Here is a 17,140-nt window from a genome sequence, read left to right on the forward strand (position 1 = left end):
AGTACTGGGATTCTGGGATTACGAGCGTGCCACCTCGCCCGGCTCACTGGCTCCTTCTAAAGGTAAAGACCTCCAGCAAGGTCTTCCTGCTGGGCTCCTAGGCCCCTCTGCCATACCAGAGACCAGCTTCTCTGCCAACCCAGAGTGGAGGTCCAAAGATAGCGAGTTGCTCAGTAGCTCCCTCTCCAGCAACCCTGCCTCTCAGAACCTTCCTTTCATGTACAAGGAAATCAAAACAAACCAGATGATCAAAGCAAATCGCCATCCCAGAGCCACCTCTGCCCACGGGCCTCGGGCTGACACCACTTTGTCTTGTACTGACTCACACGCACAGCATGTAAACGGGGCTGTGGTACAGGTGTGTAGGCATGCAAGGGCTCAGCAGAGCCAACACCCGTGCTGCAGCACACGTCAAAAACCACAGTGCAAGTCACACACAGGTGCCCCACAGCCCTGCGAAGGCAGCGACCCTACCCCGGGCAACACAAAGCCGGGAAGATAAAAAGCCTGGGCCAGCCAGAGGAGGAAGAGGGCCTACACATGAACCTCCAGGCTCTCCCACAAACAGCTGTGGCTCCTTGAGCACATTTGGCCCCACGGAGGCCCCACCAACACTGCCTGAGGGCTGAGGGGAGCCACCTGCCGCCTGGCCTCAGCTGAGAAGTTGGGAACAGCGCTTGGGTTTCTGACTTGGTAGCCGGGGGCACCGGGTTCTAAAGCCGGTTCTGTCTAAACTGGCAGGAACATGTTCACACTAGAAACTCAAGTTCCTGGACTCTGGCTGGTCAGGCTGGCAGAAGGTGGGGACACATGGGAGGGGGCGGCGCCTGGGCAGGGCCAGGCACTGCCCTGAGGCCCAGCGGGAGCCAGTTCCTGGTGGCCGACAGCCGCGTAACGGCCTGCTCCATCACCATGGTCCTGCCTCTGCCCAGGCTCACTCGGTGCGGCTGCCTCCGCCGCCTGCTGCCCTCCTGGCCCCCAGCCCCTCAAGGATCCCGGGGCTCCTGCTCCCAGAACCCCAAGGCAAGCCTGGAAGAGAGCAGCCCCACAGGGAGCAGGAAGACCAAGCCGCCTTCCAGGGTAAGTGGCACTGGGTAGGAGGGGCATGAAGATGCACACTGGAGGGGCCGAAGTCCTCTCAACCCCCTTCCAGCAGAGCCCTGCAGCCCGACTCCCCAGCTCCTTCCGCCCCAGCCCAGCCAGGCCCTCAGGGCTCCCTCTCCTCCCTCCTCCCTCTTCAGCTGCACGGTCCACCAAGTCCTTGAACAGGAATTTTCCCCTCATCTGTTAATTATTTCTTAAGGGGGGAGGGACAGCCAGCCTGCCTGTCCCCATAAACTTACAGACGAGGTATGGCCCTGGGTCAGTGATGGTGGTGCCCACCCCCACCTAGCCTAGGAAACCTTAGCTTCAGATAGCCTTGAACTAATGGGGTCAAAAAGGGGGGAAAAGCCGGGTGATACACGCTTGTAACCCCAGCATTTGGGAGGCTGAGACCTGAGGATTGCGGTTTGTGGACAGCCTCAGGTATTTAGTGAGGCCCTTTGCAACTCAATGAGACCCTGTCTCAAAATAAAGAATAAAAAAAAAAAAAATGGGCTGGGGTGTAGCTCGGAGGTAAATGTCCCTGGAACCCAGTACCCACCCCACCCCCAAAAAAGGGGAAAGGCAGGCAGAGCTGCCTTCTACTCAGGCCTGACGAGGTCGTCTCCTCCACACAGGGGGTGCGGCCCCAGCGCTCAGCTGAGCTGGCCCAGGCCGAGGAGATGCTGGAGCAGCAGCTGGAGCTGTACCAGGCGCTGCTGGAGGGGCAGGAGGGCGCCTGGGAGGCCCAGGCCCTCGTGCTCAAGATCCAGAAGCTGAAGGAGCAGATGAGGAGGCACCAGGAGAGCCTGCGCGGAGGCGCCTGAGCGGCCCAGGCCCACCACAAGCCTCCAGGACGCTGCAGCCCCTGCCAGGCCACCCGGAAGATGGAAGACCCCAAGGGCCAGCCACCATACTGCAGTCTTACTCCCTCTCTGGCGCGGCCCAAGCAGGGCACGGAGCCCTCAGAAACTTGCCCCTGATCAGGCCGTAAATACCCGCATCGTAAACACAATAAAGACAGCACCATCAGACACTACAGACATCTGTGTTTCATTTTTAGTTTTGTTAAAAAAATTCTGATAAATCAGGAATGGGGCTTAGGAGTGGTGACGATGCAAAAGGGCGCCTGGGGTCGGGGGGTGGGGGGGCTACAGGCGGCGGCAGGAGTGTCTCGTCCACCAACGCCTGCTGTCTTCTCCTGAAGAGGTAAGACGCCGCATTCCGGATGGGCGAGTCCTCTACCGTGTCTGTTCAACTGGAGAGAGAACATGGTAGTCAGTCTGCGGTAAGCAGCTGGGCGTGGTGGTGCACGCCTGTGATCCCAGGACTTGCGAGGCTGAGACAGGAGGATCGCACAGGTTCAAAGCCAGCCTTGGCTACTTAGTGAGGCTCTCAGCAACTTAGTGAGATCCTGTTTCCAAATAAAGTATAAAACAGGTCTGGACGTATAGCCGGGAGGTAGAAAAGCCCTTGGATTCCACCCCCAGCACCACAAAAAAAAAAAAAAAAAAAGGCTGGAGGTGTACCTCGGAGATAGACCGTCCCAGAGTTCAATCCCCAGCACCCCCCGCCACACACAGATGTTTGTGTACTGTGGGGGTTCAGAGGACAGACCAGGGACCAAAGAAATTCTTTGATGAGAAAGCAGACAGAGACTAGGGGCAGGAAGGAAGGAGTCAAGCGCCGAACTACGCGCTGCGTGGCCGCTCTGCACAGGGGATTCAGGGGCCGGAGGACTCACTGTAGGAGGAGATGTCGATCTCATCGGGCAACTCGCTGATGTTAACCTCAAAGCGGTCCTGCACGTCATTCAGGATCTTGGCGTCGTTCTCATCGGACACGAACGTGATGGCCAAGCCCTTGGTGCCAAACCGGCCTGCTCTGGCCACCTGCAAGGAGACCAAGCGCTGTAAGCCCAGGAGCCCGAGAGCGCCGCCTGGAGAGGGAAGAGGAAGGCAGGCGCGAGGAGGGCTCACCCGGTGCAGGTAGGTGTCAGAGTCCTCGGGCATGTCATAGTTAAAGGCTATGTTCACCCGCTCGATGTCCATGCCTCGGCCAAACAGGTTGGTGGCCACGAGAATTCGTCGTTGAAAATCTTTAAACTGCTGATACCGAGAAAGCCTTCATGAAAGAGGAAATCAGAAAAATGTTGAGGTTCCCTTGTCTCCACGGCCCTTTCCCTAGGGACCCCGCCCTCCCCGCTGGCAGCTCACCTCTCCTCCTGGGGCATCCCGCGGTGGATGGCGATGGCTGGGAAGTTCTGCTCCACCAGCAGCTGGGCCAGGGCGATGCACCGCTGCACGGACTTCACAAAGATCACCACCTGCGTGTGCCCAGGGGTGGCGTGTGCAGGGCGTGTCATTGTGTGAGAGAGGTTACATGGAGAAGAGCTTTCGGGGACTTCACTCTTCTAAAGGAACTCCTCTTGGTCCCTGCTGCTCCCCCCACCACATACTTCCTCTTCTGCCCTGAACAGAACTTAATCTTTCCCAGCTGATTTTCCCTGAGCAGGCACAGGCAGGCCTCCGAGGCGGCGTGGAGAATGGTAACCCAACGGGTGGACACGTGAGGAGAAAAGGCTGAGGCTACCTCACGGGAACATTCTAAAGCTGAGAACCAAAACCTAGAAAGACTGATATTCCCGACACCAAAACACTAGAGCTAGCTAAGCGCAGCACACTCGGAATCCCAGTACTTGGGAGACTGCGCTCACAGGTCCGTGGCCGTACCAAATAAAAAAACAAAACAGGGCTGGGCGTGGTGCACGCTTGTGATCCCCACGCTTGGGAGGCTGAAACAGGAGGATCGCGCAGGTTCAAAGCCAGCCTCAGCTACTTAGTGAGGCTCTCAGCAACTAAGTGAGACCCTGTTTCCAAATAAAGTATAAAATAGGTCTGGGAGTGTAGCCAAGTCAGGGAGGTAGAAAGTCCCTGGGTTCCACCCCCAGTACCCCCACACACACACCAAAAAAAAAAAAAAAAAAAAAAAAAAAGCCAGGTGTGGCAAATGCTTGTAATCCCAGTCCTTGGGAGACTTGAAACAGGAGGATCACAGGTTCGCAGCCAGCCTTACCAACTTCAGAAGCCTTCTGAAACTTAGTGAGATCCTATTTCAAAATAAAGAATATGCGGGGCGTGGTGGCGCACGCTTGTAATCCCCGTGCTTGGGAGGCTGAGACAGGAGGATCGCGCTGGTTTGAAGCCAGCCTCAGTTAGCTTAAGAGACCCTGTTTCCAAATAAAATATAAAATAGGTCTGGGAGTGTAGCCTGGAGATAGAAGGCCTTGGGTTTCATCCCCAGTACCACCAAAAAAGAATAATATTGCAGAGAGTGTAGCTCAGAGATAAAATGCCCCTGGGTTCAATCCCAAGTACCACAAAAAAATAAAATAAAATAGGGCTGGGGGTGTAGCTTAATGCCTGAGTTCAATTTTCAGTACCAAAAAAATAAAATAAAAAATAAAACAAAACCAAAAACTCACTAAACCCGAGGGAATTACCTGAATTCTAGGAAGCATTAAAATTTTAAGGCAAAGAGACCACACCCAGGTAAGCGATGGAATAATGCTCCTCCTCAACCACTTAGCTAAGACTCAGTGACGTCCTCCTCAGTAAAGTCAAGTGTATCAAGTACAAGGAGCCGGGCACGGTGGCGAGCAGGGTAATCCCTGTGCTGGGGAGGCTCGCAGGTTTGAGGCCAGCATGGGCAACAGTGAGGCCCTGGACAACTTAGAGAGAGCCTCCTTCAAGATTTAAACAAGTAAAATAGTGCTGGGCTGTAGCTCAGAGGTAGAGTGCCCCTGTGTTACCTCCCGTAACACAAATAAGGGGCTTAAGAAACAATCCGATTCAAGAACCCCATATGCCTGAAAAAGCGTGAGACTTCTAGAAACGGACTGGAACCCGTCTGCGGAGGGCTCACTCTGGGGAGTTTACTTGGAGTCTCTTACCTACCCACGCCAGTCACGAGACAGAAGGACAGCTCTACCTCTTCAGGTTCCCCCAATCCCAAGACACTTCTATTCTCATTTAAGTGAGTTTCTTCACCGCTTCCCCTCCTATGGGACACCTCAACAGGCAGCTATTTAACACGCAGGTTTGTGGCCAGCCGCTGCAACTTAAGTGAGACCCTGTTTCCAAATTTAAAAAAGTAGAGCTGGGGGTGTAGCTCAGAGGTAAAACGCCTCTGGGTTCAATCCCCAGCACCAGAGGAAAAAAATAAAATAAATCCACAGGTCTCTGCTACAGCTGTATCCAGCGGCCATCCTCTGCCGAGCCTTCAACAACTGACCTGGTTGAACTCAAGGACATCCAGAAGGTCAAAGAGCTTCCGGTTCTTCTCGTTGTCCTTCAGTTTCACGTAGTACTGCTGCAACCCGTGCAGCGTCAACTTCGTCTCATCATCCACGAAGATCTCCATTGGCTGGGGGGGCAAGGGGAGGGAGCGGGAGGAGGGCAGAGCGGGGGGGTTAAACCTGGGGGGGCGGAGGACGCTGATCTCCAAACACCCCATGGGGGATGGGGAGAAGAGAAGACTGGAAGCCCCATCCCACCACCAAAAATCCCGCTCCACTGCGGTCTCTTTCATGGTAGACCTAATTTCCTTCCAAACAGTTGAATTTGAAGACAGCTCAACTGAAATCTGACATGGGAAAAAGGAAAGCTGCCAAGTAACAGTGGCGAGACCACCCAACGGCACGCTGCGGCCGGCACGCTGCGGCCCTGGGCGGAGAGGTGGACGGGGAGCTCAAGGAGGACGGGCGCCACGGGAGAAAACCCCCAACGCTTGCTCGGGAAGGAGCAGACACAACTCGAGGCCAGACTCGCCAGCAGAGCCCGGGGAGGCTGCGGAGGACGAGGCCGCTCCGTCGAGCGCTCCCCACTAGGAGACGCGCACACAGGAGGAAAGGAGACGCTGTAAGAGCAGAATGCGGCCATCTAGTCAAAACGCCTTAAAGGCAAAGCAGAAACCTGCTCGAGGTGAGTGAGCACCGCCTGAGACAGGTAACAGGTTTAGGCGCCACTGGTCTCTGGACCGAGAGTCAGACCCTCTACAGATTTACATGGACAGTACCAGGAAAAACGGAGTGGCAGAGAGCCGTCCACCTTTAAGTCCTAACGATAAAAAACAACACACACAACCCTCGAAGGCGTAAGTGGCATAAAACGTCAGAAACTGACACCACACCGCCAGCTGACTTCCTAACAGTCTCCGCCATACCCTGGGACACTGGACAAAGACCCAGGCACCAAGAGGGAAAGACAGGTGTGTGCACAGGGAAAACCCAGAAGCGGAATCCCGGAAGGGCCAGCAAGGCGGGCTGCCCAAAGAGAAGCTCCGAGGCCTCCTTCAACTCTACCCGGCCCCAAGTGCAGCTGAAGAGGTGGCCGCCCGGGGAAGGCGTGGGGAGGGAGGGAGGCCAGCGCCCACCTGCTCAGAGCCAAGTGGGGCACTGCGGGAGGGAGAGGGCAGGGAGGGCCGCGCTCCAGTAAAACACCCGCCTGCCCAGTCAAGCGGGCGCTGCGCTTTACCTTTCTCATTTCCCTCTCCAAAAAGAATGTTTTAAAGAAAAAAGAAAAAAAATCCACCACCCCTTTTGGGACACCCCTCCCCCAACACATATGGGGGGAAGCGGGGCGCAGCACGTGTTAGGTTCAGGAAAAACACCGGGAGCAGAAAAAGAGGCTGGCTTGGTCCTCGGCTTCCTGGTCAGGTCCCCGCGGCCTCCGCTGCCGCCATCCACAGCTGGGCGCCGTCGCTCTCCCGCGTTGCCTCGGTGGTCTCTGCTGCCAGCTCACATCACCATGGCTCCGCCGTGCGAGGAGGTGTGGGTGGGGGTGGGATGGGGACTGAGGTGCCAGAGGCCCCCACCCCTGGAGGCGGGAGGGGCAGATTCGTCTGTGCTGTGTGCTCTTCTTGCGGCCATGCCCTGCGGTCTGTCTGTCTGTCCCTCTCTTGCTCTCCTGCCACCGGGAAGTGTGCGTCTGGGTGAGCAGAAGGCTCCAGCTTATGCTCGCTGCCACCTTGTGTGCGTGGCTGTAGGGGGCCGTAGGAGACGATGGGCGGGTGGTAGGGCAGAGAGTCCTGCCCTCCCCCAAAAAGAAGAGGTTCAAAAAGGTTGGGATAAAAAAAAAGTCGGACACTACCCGCTCTCACGTTAACCCGACCAAGTCTTCCGGAGTTTCCCTGGCACCCGCGCAGGCCCTACGCTAGCTGTCTCTGCCTCTGCCTCTGTGGTCTCTTCAAGGAGTCGTCGCTCCCAGGTGGGGACAAGCTCCCTTCTTGGCACTTGAGGGCAAGGGAGCCTGGAGGAAGAGGGCGAGGAAGGGGAGGAGGCACGGGCGGGGAGCGGAGGGAGAGAAGGTAGAAGGGTATTTACATCTTGCATGAACTTGCGGCAGACTGGGCGGATCTCTTTGCTCAAAGTAGCACTGAACATCATGACCTGCTTCTCGTGGGGGGTCATGCGAAAAATTTCCTGGACATCCCGACGCATGTCTACAAGAACAAGCGATGCCAGAGAATAAAGACCCGTACAAAGATTAGCAACAGACTTCCCAGTAACGTGAGGAATGCTGGAAACAGTTGAGCTACGAGTCATTTAAGAAAACCCCATGACCTCAGGTCTCTTCTGCCCCACGTAGAGGCTCACAAGGACCTGGTCCAAGTGGATGTGGGGCTGTTCCTGGGGACTGACTTAGGGTATTCTCCCTCTTTTTTATATCTTTCTTTAGAAACAGGGTCTCGCTAGGTTGCTGAGTCTCACTAAATTGCTGAGACTGGTTTCCAACCTGTGATCCTCCTGTCTGCCTCTCAAGCACTGGGATTACAGGTGTGTGCCACCACACTCAAGACAAGGTCTTAAAAAAAAAAGCCTAGGTTTGCAGCCAGCCCCAGCAGCTTAGTGAGGCCCTGTTTCGAGACAAAAATAAAATAGGGTTGTAGGTGTGGTTCTCACCCCTGGGCTCAATCCTCAACAAGGGCCTCGTAGGCCCCTCCTCTCCTCTCACACCCGGGCGCCAGCTGTCCACAACAGCACAACAGACCCCTTGTGCCGACTTGGCGCCAGTCCGTTTGGACCTCCTCCTATCACATGGAACCCACAGCCAGCAACATGGACCTCCACCCAGAGCCCACCTCACAACTCACCGTCAACACAAACTGAAACGCACGCCTGGCTCCCACCCCACTCAAACTCGGCTCTTACCACATCAACCCTAGAACCTAAGTGTAGAAATTGGCCCAGCTATCAATTCTGATCATCTATGCCCAGCCAAGAATGCCACGGGGAGACATCTCCTTGTTTACTGTCTCCTCAGACATTCTGGAGGCCTGACAGAAAAGGGGGTGGTGATGACTTATTCAACATCTACAGAGAGGACGATCAGAAGGCTGGGGTGCAGCTCAGGAGGAGAGCACATGTTTAGCAGGAACAAGACCGTGACCTAGCCCCAGCCCTGGGGAAAAAGTCTGAAAAGGCGGTCCAGGGAACTCAGAGCCATCAGTCATGGGTGATAGATGAGAGTCGTCCTTGCACCCGAGTGCTCCTTTATCAAATCAAATGAACATCATTTGGCTCTGAGGACAACGCCTGGACCACAAGCCAGCCCCGGCACAACCACTCACCGAGTTGTTCAAGCATCTTATCACACTCATCCAGGATAAAGTGTTTAATGTGTTTGAGGTTGAGGCTCTTATTGCGAGCCAGGGCTAGGATGCGGCCAGGAGTCCCCACGACGATATGCGGGCAGTTCTTCTTCAGCACCTCTTCATCCTTCTTGATAGACAGACCACCAAAAAACACAGCGACCTGCCACGCCAGGAGAGAAAGGCCTTACCAGAAGAAAAGGCCCCAACCTTCCTAGAGTTCCCTACTTCCAGTTTGTTCTGACAATTGTTAGGACATTTTGGAACTACAAGAAACAAGAGTGAAAGCCGGGTGTGGTGGCGCACGCTTGTAATTCCCGCTCTTGGGAGGCAGAGACAGGAGGATCACACCGGTTCGAAGCCAGCCTCAGCTACTTAGTGAGGCTCTCAGCAACTTAGTGAGACCCTGTTTCCAAATAAAGTATAAAATAGGTCTGGGAGTATAGCCTGGAGGTAGAAGGCCCCTGGGTTCCACCCCCAGTACCACCAAAAAAAAAAAAGAAACAAGAGTTGAGAGCCAGAAGCAGTGGCGCATGCCTGTAACCCCAGTTCTTGAGTGGCTGAGATAGGAGGATAGAGGTTCCAAGTCAGCCTCAGCAACTTAGCAAGATCCAGTTTCAAAATATAAAATAAAAAGGGCTGAGAGTAGCCGGGCGTGGTGGCGCACGCTTGTAATCCCCACGCTTGGGAGGCAGAGACAGGAGGATCGCGCAAGTTTGAAGCCAGCCGGGCGCGCTGGATTAGGAGGACCCTGTTTCCAAATAAAAAAGGTAAAAATAGGTCTGGGAGTATAGCCCGGAGGTAGAAGGGCTTCCAGGAACCCCAGTACCACAAAAAAAAAAAAAGGCTGAGAGTATAGCTCAGAGGTAGAATGCCTGGGCACAATCCCCAGTACCACCACAACAAAAAAAAAGCACCAAGCTTTCTTAACTAAACTGGCACACAAACTGATTAGGGCTAAATGTATGATTCCTGTTTAAACTCTTAGGCAAAGGGTTGTTAAGATCAGGGCCGTAATATTGTATATAAAGTAATAGCAGAATCTGTTTTCAAAGGGGAAAAAATCATTAAGGAATCAGACTGCCATGACCCATGGAATCTTTTTTCTTTTTCTATTTAAATCTAAAATTGTTAATTCTGGGTCAGCTAGGTTTCTAGCAAAATGGGAGGTACGGCATCACCTAAGAATGATTCTGCCAAAAATATTTAACTCGAATCAGTTAAACTTGTAAACATAAGTCTTAGTTCCTGAGAAATCTGGGAGGAAAGAACAGGCCACAATGTGATGGAGAGTGAGCAGACAAGCCGGGAATGGACTTCTGTAACACTGGCCCAGCCTCTTCCACGAGTCACTAACATTTTTTGGGGGGTGTGTGGTGCTGGGGATTGAACCCAGGGGCATTCTACCTCTGAGCTACACGCTCAGCCCATTTTATGCTTTCTTTTTGAAGAGGCATTAAGTTGAGAAGGGCCTCACTAAGCAGCTGAGGCTGGCCTCAAACCTGCAATCTTCCTGTCTCAGCCGTGCAAGTACTAGGATTAAAGAAGTGTGCCACCACGCCCAGCTATTCCAACAATTCTTAACAGGAATAAATAAAGTGCTAAGTGATTTCTGGGGGGAGAAAGGCTGCCCTGCAACTCACGACTGCACCCAGTCTCCTACCTGGCTTTCTTTTCTTTTGTGGTGCTGGGGATTGAACCCAGGAGCATTCTACCTACAAGTATACCCTATGCCCTATTTTATTTTTTATTTACTTATTTTGTGGTGCTGAGGTTGAAACATAGGGGCTTTCTATCTCTGAAATACACCCCATGCCTTATTTTTATTTCTTTGTGGTACTGGAGATGGAATCCAAGGGCACTTTAACTCCAAGCTACATCCCCAACCCTATTTTTAATTTTTGTTTTTTTTGGTGGTACTGGGGTTCCTGGAAGCCCTTCTACCTCCAGGCTACACTCCCAGACCTATTTTATACTTTTTTTAAATTTGGAAACAGGGTCTCAAGCCAGTGAGGCTGGCTCCGAATCAGCATGATCCTCCTGTCTCCGCCTCCCAAGTGCGGGGATTACAAGCATGCGCCACCATGCCCGGCTTAATTTTTATTTTGAAATAGTCCCTTGCTAGGTTGATGAGAGTCTCACTACTTTCTGAAGTTGTCCTCGAACCTGCAATCCTCCTGTCTTGGCCTCCCAAGTCCTGAGATTATAAGCTTGCACCACCACGCCTGGCCTTCTCTTTTTGTGCGACATGGGGGATTAAGCCTAGGGATAGTCTACTGCTAAGCTACATTCCCAGCCCTATTATTTTATTCCCTCCCCCTTTTTTTGGCTGGTACTGGGTATGGAGTCCTGGTGTATTCTACCACCGAGCTACACCCCCAGCCCTATTTTCATTTTTTTTTGAAGGTTTGGGGATGAAACCCAGGGGCATTTGACCTCTGAGCTACACCCCTTGCCCTATTTTTTCTTTATTTTTGAAACAGGGTCTCACTAAGTTGCAGAGGGCCTCACTAAGTAGCTGAGGCTGCCTACGAACTGAGATCCTCCAATCTCAGCCTCCTGAATGCTGGGATTACAAGCGTGCTCCATCATGCCCGGCTCCCAGCCCCATTTTCCATTCTTTACTTTGAAAAAAAGGTCTGAGTTGCAAAGGACCTCACTAAGTAAATGAAGCTGGCTGCGAACTGTGATCCTTCTGTCTCAGCCTCCCGAATACTGGAATTACAAGCGTGCGCCATCACACCAGGCTCTTTTATTCCTTATTTTGAAACAGGGTCTCACTGAGTTGCGGAGGGCCTCACAAGTTGCCGAGGCTGTGATCCTCCTGTTTCCACCTCCCAAGTACTGGGATTACAAGTATGCGCTACCACGCCTAACATTTTTGTTTCTGTACTGAGGATTGAACCGAAAGGCATTCTACCTGAGTCACACAGTGCCTGGCTGGTATCTGAGTTTGACACCAGGAACATTCTAAATGGTAAAAGGGCCTTCAGAGAAGGAACACAATCCTAGCCCACTGCTGGACTCAACAATAAATGTACCCATAGTTACAACAATATACATGGCTCCCAACTTTTAGAATCAACCTACAGATACAACTACTTGGTGAAAAAAATTTAAAGCAAACCTATAACCGTGGCAAAGTAAGACAAGTAGCCTTGACAATATAGATACATATGGCCTTTGGATCTTACTTAAAAGAACTAATACGGAGCTTCCAGAATGGGAATGGGAGAAGTAGTGTAAAAAGTTAAGTAGCTGGGCGTGGTGACGCACACTTGTAATCCCCGCATTCAGGAGGCTGAGGCCGCAGGATCACTGTTCGCAGACAGCCTCAGCTATTTAGGTCCTGTTTCAAAATATAAGAAGTAGGGCAGGGAATGTAGCTCGGAGCTCAAATGCCCCTGGGTTCCATCCCCAGACCCCCCCCCCAAAAAAAGTCATAAAAAAGCCAGGCGTGGTGTCACATGCTTGCAATCCCAGCATTCAGGAGGCCAAGACAGGAGGATCGCAGCCAGCCACACAGCAAGACTCTGTTTCAAAATAAAGAAGAAAAATAGGGCTGGCGGTACAGCTGAGGTAGAATGCCCCTGGGATTTGGTTGCACAGAACCATTTCAGTTTTTAAGAATAGTTACATGTTTACCTTAGAACACACATCCTGTTATAAAACCTTCTGGATTGCTTAAGCATTTTCCTATCACAGGCACAGGACACTACACTACGACTAGGAGAGTGTGCAACACTGTGAACAATAGTGTTCCTGAGCCATCCAAGCCAGGAAGACAGAAGTTATAAACATCAGTGATCGCTGTCATAACGTTATTTTCACACTCAAAAAGTATAATCTGTATTTCCATCAAGTTCCCAAATAATACTGAAGCTATGGGTATGGGATCTATACTAGGAATGCTGAGGCTATATAATGGAAAAACAAACTGTTGTGATACTGAGACATCTTGATTTTCTGCCATTTTAAGAAATTCTCGTTGGGCGTGGTGGTGCACGCTTGTAATCTCCGTGCTTGGGAGGCTGAGACAGGAGGATCATAGGTTTGAAGCCAGTCTCAGCTACTTAGGCTCTCAGCAACTTAGTGAGACCTTGTTTCCAAATAAAGTATAAAATAGGTCTGCGAGTATAGCCCAGAGGTAGAAAAGCCCCTGGGTTCCACCCCCAGTACCACAAAAACAAAACAAAACAAACAAAACAAAAACCTCAAAATCCACACACCACAATTAGGAGTTATTTAGAGCCTCTATCCTCCCCTTGTCTGAAATTCTCAAAACCATCAGCCAAGCAGTAAGGCTACGCAAAGCGAGCATAGTGAGCCTGGGGTGTAGCTCGGTGGTAGAGTGCTATGCCTAGAAGGTACAAAGCCCTGGGTTCAATTCCCAGTACTGCCAAAAAAATTAAGTAGCTGTGTAATCCCAGCATTCCAGAGGCTGAGACAGGAAGATTGCGGTTCGTTCACGGGCAGCCTCAACTACTTAGTGATGCCCTTGCAATTCAGTGAGACCCTATTTCAAAACAAAGAATAGAATAAAAAACAGGAGCCGGGCGTGGTGGCGCACGCTTGTAATCCCCGCACTTGAGAGGTGGAGACAGGAGGATCCCGCAGGTTCAAAGCCAGTCATGCTGGCTTAAGAGACCCTGTTTCCAAATAAAAAAGTATAAAATAGGTCTGGGAGTGAAGCCCGAAGGTAGAAGGGTTTCCAGGAACCCCAGTGCCACCAAATTTTAAAAAAAGAAAATTAAAAAATAGGGCTGGGGGTATAGCTCGGAGGTAGAATGCCCCTGGGTTCTGTCCCCAGTATAGCAAAATAAATAAATAAGGTTAAAAAAAAAAAAGAAGCTAGCATAAGCATCGTCCACAGCCCAATCACGAATTCCATGCTTCACAACTGTACTTATGCTGCTAAACCAAGGCAAACAACAAACTAAAATACAGCATCTCTGAAACTAAATACAAGCGCTACTTAGTGAGACTCTGTTTCTAAATAAAACATAAAATAGGTCTGGGAGAATAGCACAGAGGTAGAAAAGTTCCTGGGTTCCACCCCCAGCACCACAAAATAAATAAATAGATAAATAAATAAATATCCAACAGTCCTCCTTTTTTATTTTTTTGCAGGTCTGGGGATGGAACCCAGGGGCATTAGACATTCGAGCTATAGCCCCTGCCCTATTTTTTATTCTTTACTTTGAAACCGGGTCTGAGTTGTGGAGGGCCTTACTGAGGCTGTCCGCGAACCACGATCCAGCCTCCCCAATGCTGGGATTACAAGCGTGCGCCACCACACCTGGCTTGAGTCCAACATTTTAATAAAACCTCTTATACACCCTAACTCTGCAGGAACTTACTATTGGTTCCACGTATGTGGAGGTTTTTAAGTGTTTCACATCTGTGGAACAGAGACACTGCTGACCTACAAATTTCAGGTGCCCTCCTGCGCCCACACCCTAACCCCCCAGGTTCCTGCACCCCGGCTTACCTTGACATTGGGCATGTACTTAGAAAAACGCTCATATTCCTTGCTGATCTGAAAAGCCAACTCCCTCGTGTGACACATGACCAGCACAGACACCTGGAGGGAAGCCGACAGAGATAACCACAGGGTAAGTACAGGGTCCTCCCTCCACCATCCCCTCAGAATGATACAAATGGCTTCAATGCTGGGACTAAATCACTAAGCCCACACTTAAAACACTCCCCCTGGTTCTGAGGAAGAGACCCTGCGAGCTTCGCAGCTGGGCCAGGAGCGCGGTCCCCTGACCTGGCGCCAGCACTGCCAAGCCTACCTGTCCAGTAACTGGCTCCAGCTGCTGCAGTGTGGCCAGCACAAACACTGCCGTCTTTCCCATGCCAGACTTGGCCTGGCATAGCACGTCCATTCCCAGAATGGCCTGAGGGATGCACTCGTGCTGGACTAGAAGAGAAGGAAAGAGAAACTGCAGTCGCCAGGTAATCCCACCACCTCTCACCTCGCCAAGACTCTCCTCACTCGGTTCTCAAACTACTTACCTGGCTCTTGCCAGCATTCGGACCCTCTCTGCCTCTGCCCCGCACAATTACATTTACCCCAATCAGGCCCTCCGAGTTCTTTCTGGCTCCTGCTCGCTCCAGATCCAGGCCTCCCCAGGGCGCTAACAACCCCTCGCACCTCCCAAAGGCTCACCTGCAGTGCTCCTGGCTGTCCTTATTTTCCTTAAAACTGTAACAATCCACGGCTTTTGAGAGCCTGCCACAGGCCATTTCTCATACCTAGGTTGCCATGCTTTGGGTCACGTAACCCTGCAACCTTGAACAAAATAAAGGACTTGGTACCTGACCCAGACCAGTCATGAAGGTTTCCAGAGACCAGAGCTGGCCTGGCCCAAAACAGGAGGACTAAAGGTCCAAGCAGGCCCTTTCTACATACTTAAAATTGATAGCCAAAATGACAAGTTTTAAAACAAGCAAACAGCTGGGCGTGGTGGCCCATGCTTGTAATCTCAGTATTTGGGAGACTGAGACAGGAGGATCGCAGGTTCACGGCCGGCCAGCCTCAACTTTTTAGTGAGGCCCTCCACAACTTAGTTAAACTAATTCAAAAACTAAAGCCAGGGATTGTGGTGCATGCTTGTAATCCCAACAATTGGGAGGCTGAGACAGGAGGATTGCAATTAATTCGTGGCCAGCCTCAGCTACTTAGTGAGGCTCATTGCAACTCAGTGAGAGCCTGTTTCCAAATAAAGAATTAAAAAAGAAGGCTGGGGGGTATAGCTCAGAGGTAGAATGCCCTGGGTTCCACCCCCAGTACCGCTAAAAAAAAAAAAAAAAAAAAAAAAAAAAGTAAATAAAATAAATAAATAAATAAAAAGGGCTGAGGGAGTAGCTCAGAGGTAGAATGCCCCTGGGTTCAATTCCTAGTACCGCAATAAACAAACAAACATGCAAACAGAGCTGGGTGTAGTGACACACACTTGCAATCCCAGTACTTGGGAGGCTAAAACAGGAGGATTGCAGGTTCAAAGCCAGCCTCAGCTACTTAAAAAGGCCCTCTGCAACTTAGTGAGACCCTGTTTCAAAATAAATAAAAACTAGGGCTTGAGGGGTGTAGCTTGGAGGTAATACTCCTGGGTTTAATCCTCAGTATAAAAAACAAAAAACAAACACAAAAAAAAAAAACTAGCAAACAAGAGCCAGGCATGGTAGCACACACATGTAATCCCAATACTTGGGACGAGACGGGAGGATCACAGGTTCAAAGCCAGCCACAGCAACTTACTCAGGCTTTCAGCAACGTAGCGAGATCTTGGTTCCAAATTAATCCCAGTACTTGGGAGGCTGAGACAAGAGGATCCCCAGTTCGCAGACAGCCTCAAATACTTAGTGAGGCCCTCTGCCAACTTAAGGAATCCGGTTTCAACAGAAAGAATAAAAAATAGGGCTGGAGGTATAGTTCAGAGGTAGTATACCTCTTGGTTCCATTGCCAGTAAAGAAAAAGAAAAAAAGCCAGGCACAAGGACAAACGGCAGTCCTCTAAGTTGTTTTGGGATCACTAGCACTTTTGTTATACCATGAAGGTAGACGCCTGTTCTATGTTAAGACTGTTGTGGGTATCTTATTTCCGGGTCTATCCTAAATATAAATCTTCACCACCCGAGAAACCACAAACACATCTTTCTTGTGCTCCTGAAAACCCTAACGAGTACGCCCAACAGAACATGTACCTTCTGATGGATGCTCGAAGCCACAGTCGACAATGGCCCGGAGCAACTCTGGCTTCAACAGGAAGTCCCGAAAGCCAGAGCTGTGGATGGAGACGTAGGAGCCCTTGACATCCTTCTTGGCAGGGGCCTCGGCCCCATCGCCCCCAGCTGCCGTCTCCACCTCATCGTCTTCATAGTCCAAGAGCTCATTGTCCACGTCATTTTCTGCCATAGCTGGGCCGGCAGGGGGAGAAGGGGCGGAGTCTCTGGGTGATTTCTTCCAGAATAGGTGAAAACAAGGGGAAGGGGGGGGGGTCGATGAACAGTAAAGGAAAAGGATGATACTAATTTCGGATAGAAGATCTAGGGGGAGGGATAGAGAAAAAACAAGAAACTTTATCAGTCACAAGCAGACCGTCACCAGTTCTTTTTCACCCCCATACTCAACTTACTTTCCCTAAACTACAAACCCGCTAAAGAAAAAGTTACAGATAAGCAAATCGTTAAAACGATAAGCAAATCTAATCGAAAAAGTGGGCTCCGGGCACACAGTTCCCAACAAGATTTAGGATCACAGTAGCAGAAACCAGTTAATTGGTAAGACCAACTTATAAATTCCCAATTTTAAGTAACAGTGAAGAATACGTCATGGAGTATCACCAATGACTTAGGGGAGTGAAAAAGGGGTGGTAAAAGTCCTTCAAAACCCTCAAAA

At 51.1% G+C, this 17,140-nt stretch overlaps 2 protein-coding genes across 2 annotated transcripts; one reads left to right on the top strand and one right to left on the bottom strand.

The window, feature by feature from the left end:
* Positions 1-912: 912 nt before the first annotated feature.
* MCCD1 (mitochondrial coiled-coil domain 1) lies at positions 913-1,910 on the top strand (the record flags this gene model as incomplete). Its single annotated transcript, XM_080710151.1, has 2 exons — positions 913-1,080; positions 1,722-1,910. The coding sequence occupies 2 exons, from the start codon at positions 913-915 to the stop codon at positions 1,908-1,910; spliced, it is 357 nt and encodes a 118-aa protein (XP_080566277.1).
* Positions 1,911-2,807: 897 nt separating this feature from the next.
* On the bottom strand, positions 2,808-16,675 carry DDX39B (DExD-box helicase 39B; the record flags this gene model as incomplete). Its single annotated transcript, XM_080710370.1, has 9 exons — positions 16,447-16,675; positions 14,532-14,659; positions 14,225-14,317; positions 8,713-8,896; positions 7,466-7,584; positions 5,377-5,508; positions 3,300-3,409; positions 3,063-3,207; positions 2,808-2,975 (listed from the first exon to the last, which is right to left on the bottom strand). The coding sequence occupies exons 1-9, from the start codon at positions 16,655-16,657 to the stop codon at positions 2,808-2,810; spliced, it is 1,290 nt and encodes a 429-aa protein (XP_080566496.1). The 5' UTR covers positions 16,658-16,675.
* Positions 16,676-17,140: the final 465 nt, after the last annotated feature.

Source organism: Muscardinus avellanarius (genome assembly GCF_963383645.1).
Source record: "Muscardinus avellanarius genome assembly, chromosome: 14".
In the NCBI taxonomy this organism is placed as follows: domain Eukaryota; kingdom Metazoa; phylum Chordata; class Mammalia; order Rodentia; family Gliridae; genus Muscardinus; species Muscardinus avellanarius.